The 9,394-nt window shown below is 36.9% G+C and overlaps 1 protein-coding gene across 1 annotated transcript; it reads left to right on the top strand.

The window, feature by feature from the left end:
* Positions 1 to 8,855: 8,855 nt before the first annotated feature.
* On the top strand, positions 8,856 to 9,155 carry LOC114075967 (uncharacterized mitochondrial protein AtMg00810-like). Its single transcript, XM_027914149.1, has one exon. The coding sequence runs from the start codon at positions 8,856 to 8,858 to the stop codon at positions 9,153 to 9,155; it is 300 nt and encodes a 99-aa protein (XP_027769950.1).
* Positions 9,156 to 9,394: the final 239 nt, after the last annotated feature.

The raw sequence follows: 9,394 nt of genomic DNA, 5'->3' as shown, positions 1-9,394 counted from the left end.
AAATGGGGTTTCTCTACATGTTTTTAAATTACCACTCCCTTTATCACAATTTTATGTGACACTTAGCTTTTAGAGATTCAAACTATGCAAACTTTGATCAACTTTTTCAAATATATTTTTCATAACATTGACATTAGAAGAAATGCAACTTATAGCTAAGTTGCTCGGACTCGGGTGCGGGTTTCGACACGGGTGCAGATCTAGAGGTCAGATCCTCTATAATCTAAATGTTAAGATTCGAGGATACAGATCTATGCATGTATATGGGTGAGGGGATTCGTCTAAAAATAGAGTTGTAACATTTAAATTATGAAATATTGTCTGAAAAAGTTGAGGAGAAAATATTGATCAAGAGGAGGATATGGTAAGCACATAAAACGAAAGGGAGTGATAATAGTAATTTATATATACAAGGTAACCCATTTCATCAATTTCACTTTAGGTCTCGTTTTGATTAAAGAATTCATTGAATCTGTCCAGAATTTCTTCCTCAAATTTTGTCAAAGTACCTAAAACACTTGACCAGATTGGGTACGGATCCGGCACCCACACCCACGTCGTGTCGACACGGGTGCGGCACCGAAAGTTAAAGAGTTCGAGCAATTTAGACTTATAGTACCTCTTGTATAATGTTTGGATATTTAAATTTCAATTTTAGAATATTGTGTTGATCTTATGTATTTGATCTTCAAAGACTAGTCCAATTGTCTCTCTGGAGGTGAAAGTGCCACATAAATTGGGACGGGGTTAGTAAAACATTTTTTCAAATTGCTTGTGTCCCTAATTTGGCGTTCACTTCTAGTAGAGAAATTTTATTTTTGATGAATCATCCTGGAACAACCCTAGAAGTTACACGGCGTATTCGACCTCTCGGAGGTTGGGTACAAGCCCTTAGACATCATCATATATATGAAAAATAGTGCGGAATTAAAACTTTTCACAACAATAGTCAAAACTCTTTTATTGATATATAAGAACTAAGTCTCGTCATAAGCCATCTTAGACACATATAATATCATAGGGTCACAACCCTTTACATCAATTTGAAAGATAGCTATAGTCTATTACAATGTCTTTTAGAAAAGGAAACTAAAACATAAACTATGTCCTCGAATCATATGAGGACATACCAATCTTCTTGAGAGAATACTATTCCAAAGCTTCAACTTCTAATAGAATCCTCTCTTGCCACCTACACTTGTAGAAATAGAACAATATATGGAATTAGCACATTGAATGCACTAAGTATGGTGAACATTCAAGAAAACCATGCTAAAACGGACCATTTACTTTATGATATGCTTTTCATGCTCTTTTGATAGAAATCTCATAAAACAAGTTTAAGAACATCATCAAGCCAATATTGACATACAAGACATTATACTCAAGTAATCCACAACATATGACCATAATCTTTAGAACCCATTTAAGCATTTAGACCCCCTACCAAAGGTTATCCCAAGACTCACTTAAGTAACTCAAGAAGAGACCGTCCATAAACCTCTTCAAGCACACCTAAGTAATCCTTAAGACTACCCAATGTTAGAATATGTTTTACATCACAATAATACATAGTGCCATATTCATTAAGTAACCCTTTTGATCATTTGGACTCTCCACCTAAGTGAGAAAGGAACCTTTCTACACAACATACTTCAATAAGTAAACCATATTCATTTAAGGCCATTTAAGAGACAAGAAATCAAATAAAGGACTTCACATAATGGTCTTGGAAACATAGGGAAGTCACCTAGCATATTTAAGTCTTACTCGTGCAATGTGTAGATAGCGTCCCATTCCACTATCCACACGTTGTAGAATACATCCAATAACTAGAGTGTACATCCCATTTGATGAGAATAGACATTAACCAACATAGACCATACTAGCTAGGTATGGAATCTGGTGTCATAAGGACCGCACACCGTGGAAGGTGTTTTATTTGACAAGGGTAGAACTAAGACACATCCCATGTTGGCACATGGTTAAGGGATATCAAGGGTTTCTTTGAAATCTAGTCTCATCTAAAGTAGAGCTACTACCACAAGAATATATGCACTCGGTGCTTTGCCGTGTTTCTCATAGAGTAAATTATTCCCTAGGCGTATTAGAGTAGGTATCATCACTATGTCCTACCAACTCATAATAGTCTTTCCAAGGATAGCTCTTATGACTTCCTTAGATATGGTTTCATGTCGTTTCAGCCAACCTATCGCTAAGTCCATCATTCCACTCAAGAAGGGAACCATTACGCTCTACCGGACAAGGCTTCTATTAACCTTATTTCATATTAAAGGTTTCACATACTCAACCTTCTTTTCCTATTCAAGGTTCTACATATAAGTCTTTCATAGAAGGTCACCTACCTTAGGTCTACTGTTCCTAGACTTCCATTCATTTATACACGTACATGACAAAGTTTCACATCCGGAAACCACACCCTAGAAGTTAGGGGCTGTCACACCCCGAGCTACTCCATGACGTGTACACGGAACCTAGGACCACAAGTGATCCCAAGATAACCCTGTTGGCATGATCATGAGCATACTAAAGATAATAAACTGATGCGGAATCTAAATCATAATTAAATTTGAAAAGACGGGGAATACCCATATTCTATAACTGAGATATTTGAAAACAATGAGTTTAATACAAAGGAAATATTAACTCAATACTAAGCTGAATCTAACTATATCTGAAATAAGCCTCTAAACTGGACTAGAAATACTGGGACAAGCCCCAGCTAAATCTAGCAAAAACTGAAACTAAATGACTAGAATGAAATTAAACTCATTACTGTTGTCCTCGAAGAATGAGGACTTACCACTGAATCTGCTGAACTGGAGATCGGAAATTGATCTATGCTTGATCTGGGTGCTGAGAACCTGAACCTACATCACGAGAAGATGTAGCGCACGTATGCGTCAGTACTTGAAAGGTACTGAGCATGTAGGATAGAGTAAAGCTAAAATGAAACATAACTGAACAAGTATAAAAGAAAGTATAATAATCTCACATGATAAACTGAATTCTGAGCTAACTGAATGCAATGACCAATTTATAACATGCTGAAACTGAATATTGAAAATACTGATATATGGTCAATGCAGAGAGTCTTACTAAACCATGGGAGCTACTAATAATGGGTAATAAAACCACATGAGCTAAATGTGGAGTCCGATGTATACACCCTATCGAGAGGGCCCAAAATACCATGCCAAAGGTATAAAGGCATGCTGGCATGATCACTAAACTGATTGCCCACGGAGGGGACTTATAACCTACTTGGCTAGTAGTTCTGGGACTATTTGTGTACGCTGAAACCTACTCCAACTCGGTATTATGCTACTCCCATGAACTCTCTAAATTTACTGATTATGTCTGAGCTTCCGTAAATACTGGATAGCTCGAAACTGAACATGCAAACTGAGAATGCAACAATTAATCTGGTAATTATGCATTTATAACTGATGCATATATATCTGAAGTGTCTGAAATATCTTACCTAGCATGTGTAATTCAAGAACTAAAGAAATACAAAGCTAGGGTTCTGAAATTCATGCAATATTATTTTGGAACATATATTTAATAAATTCATGAAGTTCTAACAAAGTTCTAGAGACCCTAGGTTTAATCATGATAAGAAAATCAAGAATCTAACTGAAAACTAGGGTCCCAATGGGTGAAAAAGGAACCCACTAGTGAAATCCTACATACCTGGTGCTGAAATCTACGAAAAAATACTTAAGTTTCGGGGCTGGAACTGTTGGATCTTGTGGCGTTCTTGAATTAGGGTTCTTGAGCTTTTTCTCCTTTCTTGCTTCTAGTTTTTTAACTTTTGATTTAATGATTTGACTTAGATATGTTTTAATTATGTTTCTAGGCTTAAACTGACTAAAATATGATGATTTAGGGTCAAAATGATGTAACTTAGGTTTTAAACGGAGTGGGAAAGGTCAAAAAGACCCCCGAGAAAGTTTCTGTTGGACCAGACGATGGCCAGGACTGACGGTCCGTCGTCTGCCTGACGCCCCGTCGTTGAGTCCATCGTCAGGGCCTGTTTGACAAGTCTTTACAAAAATGGGCATAAATTTTTACTTGGAGGTTTGATTTTAGCAACGTCGGTGGCTAGGGAAAGCTAATTCAATTATCTATCAATGGGTAGGTCATGGTACACCTAATTAATTTTGTGTTAAGAGTTAATATTTGAAGTTGACCCAACTACATTTCGTCTTAACTGTCTGCAAATTTTCCACCTACGGTCAGACCTACGGACTGTAGGTCCACCAACGGACCGTACTGGTCATCCGTAGCTCTTGTCAGAGAGTGGTGAATGGGGGTCTCGATCGACGGTCACGAACTAAGGACATTCGGTCCGTCCGTCGATCAAGACTTAGCCAATTTTTCTAGGCTCAAATTTTTGGGAGTTTCTGATCCCATCGACGGTTGTGAAGGACGGACCGTGGGTTAGGCTACGGTCCGTCGATTCCACCGTTGGTTGCACCTGCAATTTTTTTCTTTAAAGCTGGTTTTTTTTGGTTTGTTTTGGCTACGGGGATTTACAAGGACAATCTCGAATTGCAACTGGCGTACTTGACCTCTCAGAGGTCTTGTACAAGTCCTTACATATCATTCATCGCATAAACATTGTGAAAAGTAGTGCGGAATTAAAACTTTTCACAAAACATATAAAAGTCTTTAAAAAGACTCTTTCATATAAAGTCACAGGAAATACTAAGTCTCAATATCATCATCTAAAGACACATGAATACTTGGGACACGGCCCATACAAAATACGAATATAGAAATACTTAGTCTATTACAATACTTCTAATAGAAAAAATAAAAGACATCTATGCCCTCGAGTCAAATGAGGGCATACTTCAACTTCTCTTGAACGATGCTATGGTCCAAGTCTTCACTTCCCAAAAGATCCTCACCTACCAAGAACTATAGAGATAGATAAAAGCATGGAGTTAGTACAACCACATGTACTAAGTATGGCATAATGCAAAAAAATCATAAAAACGGACATTTATTCGAAATATGCATATTTTTATTTAAAAATCATGTTATAATCATAAGAACAACATTTAACAACTTAGAAACACATAAGATAACATTTAGCCAATTATTTCCACTGTAACAGTGAAGTGCTTTCTCTACCTTTTAAACACTTTATTGCATGTAGTCTTCTCACTAAAAGCTTTCTAAGACCCACTTAAGAAACACAAAGAGAGACCGCCCGTACAACGTCCCTAAGCATACCTAAATGACCCTCAAGACTACTTATAATAAGGCACATACACACTTAAAGACATCAAACATCAACACAGAGGTATTATGACATTCTCCTTCCAAAGGCTATCAAAAGACCTACTTAAGTAAATCAAGAAGATAACGTCCATGATTGACCTTTTCAATATTACCTAAGTAATCCTTAAGACTACCTAAGGCTTAGATCATGTCCACGTAATCAACCAACTTCCCTAACTATAGTCATTCGCCAGACTTCCAAAGATAAGACATGAAGAAATCATCCCTTATGCCCTCCTCACACTTTAGCTAAGAAATCCTTAAGTCACTTTAGATTAGCTACTCATTCATTTATATACTTCATTACATAAGTCATTAGTTCATTAGTTCATTAAGAGACTCATACATCACATATAGGACATTCAAGTAATGGTCTTGGTCAAGACCTAGGGACTCCAACTAACACCTTCAAAGCCTATTGTGCAATGTCTAGATAGCATCCCATACCACCACCTAGACTTCATAGAACTTCTCTAGTGCTAGTAAGTGTTAGACAATTGACATTTTTTTCAGCTTATTATTATTTTTACTGTTTTTTACTTATTTCAATTTAGTGCTTCCTATTTTCTAGCTAGACTTGTCAACTTTAGTTGCTCAACTTTCTGAAGTTAGTGGCCCCATTATGGCTGTTAGTGACCCCCTTTTATGGTAGTTAGTGGCACATGTTCTTATTTTAGTTTTAATGTTTATGTTTTTTCACTTTGTATAAATTCAGAATTTCTGCAGATTAATATACACAAGGAATTTCATAAGTTCACTCTATTTTTATTTTTTCAAATCAGTTTCTCGAGTATTTTTGTTCTAACAATTGCATCATAGCCTCTAGTAGATCTTACAAGATAAAAAAAAGTTTTAACCTACAACACAAATGACATCACACAACCTACCTTTAAATCCACCGTTCACTTTCACTAGTGAAAATTACCAAATCTGGTTTGTGAAGATGCAAGAGGGGACACGTATCCAAGGTCTGCAAATCAAGAGCAAAGGCCTCTGGTGCTTTGCAAGCACAAGTAGCAGAAGTTGACGATGCACATGAAGAGCAACTATTTGCAGTTTCATACTTTTCAATCAGTGAATCCTTTGATTCATGGCTTCTTGACAGTGGTTGCACACATCACTTGTCCAATAATATTGAACTGTTCAAATTCCTAGTTGATACTTACAAATCTAAAGTAAAAGTGGGAAATGGTTAGGCAGTAGAAGTCAAAGGCAGAGGTACAGTGTCTATCTCAACAATATCAGGTATCAAAACTATTTTTGATGTTTTGTACACACCTGATATGAGTCAAAATTTGTTGAGTGTTGGACAAATGCTTGAAAATAATTATTCTCTGCATTTTAAGAATCGTGAATGTGTTGTTTCTGACCCTTCTGGAGTAGAGTTATTTTATGTCAAGATGAGCAACGAAATGATTTCAGTTGATTGAGAGAAAATAACTGAGCAGGCTTACACTATTACTTCACAAACATGTACAAACCTATGACACAAAAGGTTTGGTCACTTCAATCTGAAAAACATCGCCGAGATGAAAAAAAAGGAGCTAGTGGAAAATATGCCTGAATTTCTTTCTAATGCTCAAGTTTGTGAAACTTGCCAACAGGGAAAGCAAACAAAGTTTCCATTTCAAGAAAATCAAGTACGAAGAGCTAACCAGAAACTTCAGCTCATTCATACGGATGTTTGCGGCCCAATGAAAACAGATTCCCTGAGGGTAACAAATACTTTCTCCTCTTTATTAATGACTACACCAGAATGTATTGGATTTATTTCATAAGACTGAAGAGTGAAGTCTTTGATGTTTTAAAACAATTTAAAGCTTTAGTAGAAAATCAATGAGTATTAAGGATTCGAGGTCTGACAATGGAGGAGAATACACTTCTTCTCAATTTGTGGAGTTTTATAATAGCACAGGTATTGAACGCCAATTGACATTACCATACACTCCACAACAAAATGGTGTGTTTGAAAGGAAGTACAAGACAGTAATGGAGATGGCCAGATGTCTTTTGCTCGAAAGAAAGATCCTAAATCAGTTTTAGGCTGAGGCAGTCAATACCTCTTTATATTTGCTGAACAGATTGCATACTAAGGCCTTGCAGGACATGACTCCATATGAAGCTTTGTGCGGGAACAAACCATCAATACACCATCTCAGAATCCTTGGGTGTATATGTTATTATCGAGTTCCAGAAACAAAAAGAAGTAAGCTGGATAACAATGCTCATAAAGGCATATTATGGGATATAGTTCATCCAAAGGTTACTGGATCTTCTGTTTGAAATCAGAGAAACTAATTCTCAGTCGAGAAGTTTTGTTTGATTCATCTGGTTGGGATTGGAAAAATTAGAAGACCTCTTATTCTGATTCATTTTGAATAGAGCATCCTCAACTTTTAGAATATGAACTAGTGGATGATGTACCAGCGAGGGGAACTCGATCCTTAAAAGATGTCTATCAGCGGTGTAACTTGGTTAGCTCTGAACCAACAAGCTATGCAGAAGCGCAAGACTCTCAGGCATGAAGGAGAGCTAGTCAAGAAGAACTAGACATGATAGAGAAGAATAGAACCTGGGAGCTTGTTGACGGATCTAGAATCGCAAGGTAATTGGTGTAAAATAGATTTTCAAGACAAAACTCAATCCTGATGGAACAATTTGCAAACATAAGGCTAGATTGGTGGTGAAGGGATACACACAACAATATGGTGTGGATTACCAGGAAACATTTGCTCATGTAGCAAGGTATGACAGAATCAAGCTTATTCTTGCATTTGCATCTCATAGTTCCTGGCAGATTCATAACCTTGATGTCAAATCAACATTCTTGAATGGTTTGCTTGCTGAAGAGATCTATGTAGAGCAACCTGATGGTTTCTAAAATCCTAGAAAAGAGGATCAAGTTTATCTCTTAACAAAGTCCTTGTATGGCCTAAAACAAGCCCCAAGGGCATGGTATGAGAGGATTGACAATCATTTCATCCAACTTGGCTTTAGTAGAAGTCAAAATGAAGCTACTTTGTATGTGAAAGTCAATGCTGCAGGTGAGTCCTTAATTGTCTCAATTTATGTGGATGACATGCTTGTGACAGGAAGCAAAATTGAACTAATCCAAAGGTTCAAGGATGAAAGGGAGAAAATCTTTGAAATGACTGATCTTGGAGTCATGAAGTATTATCTCGGCATGGAAGTGTTGCAGTCCAGTGATGGAATTTTCATATGCCAGAAGAAATACATTTCGGATAGTCTAAACAGGTTCAAAATGCAAGACTGCAAACCTGTGAGTACTCCAATATCTACTTGTGTGAAGCTTGGCACGGATGAGGATTCCGTAAAAGTGGATGATAGTATTTATAGAAGCTTAATTGGCTTCTATATCTAACCGCAAGCAGGCCTGACATTCAATTTGTTGTTAGTTTGCTCTCTAGGTTCATGCATTTTCCTAGAGACACACACCTCACAGCTGCTAAAAGAGTGTTAAGGTATATTAAAGGAACTAGAAAGTTTGGAATTTTTTCCCAACATCTGCCGAAGTAAGTATGAACCTGATCGGGTACTCTGATAGTGATTGGGGTGGTGGAGTTGATGATTCTAGAAGCACATCTGGATATTTTTCCTGTTTGGGGACAAATTGTTTTAGTTGGAGCTCTAGAAAACAAGAAACTACAACTCAATCAACAACAGAAGCTGAGTACATAGCTGCTGCATCTGTTGTGAATAAGGTTATCTGGCTAGATGAAGGACTTAGGCCAAGAACAAATACAAGCTATCAAGATCAAGTGTTACAACAGTTCAACAGTTTCAATCTCAAAAAATCTAGTGTTTCATGGTCGAACTAAACATATCAAGATCAAGTTTTATTTTATTAGAGAAGTCCAACAATCTAAGTGTTGCTTGTTCATTGTTCATCTGAGAACCAGCTAGCTGATATTTTCACCAAGTCATTGCCATAGGAAAGGTTTGAAGATCTGAGGTGTTTGCCAAAAAAATGCCAAGGAGGAGTGTTAGATAATTGACATTTTTTCAGCTTATTATTATTTTTACTTATTTCAGTTTAGTACTTCTTATTTTCTAGCTA

The sequence above is a fragment of the Solanum pennellii genome, chromosome 2 (genome assembly GCF_001406875.1).
Source record: "Solanum pennellii chromosome 2, SPENNV200".
Classification (NCBI taxonomy): domain Eukaryota; kingdom Viridiplantae; phylum Streptophyta; class Magnoliopsida; order Solanales; family Solanaceae; genus Solanum; species Solanum pennellii.
Note: the sequence above shows the minus strand (reverse complement) of the source record. Positions and strands in the feature narration are given on the sequence as shown.

Coding starts and splice junctions, on each gene's coding strand:
- LOC114075967 (XM_027914149.1), top strand. CDS start 8,856: ATGAACCTGATCGGGTACTCTGATAGTGATTGGGGTGGTGGAGTTGAT.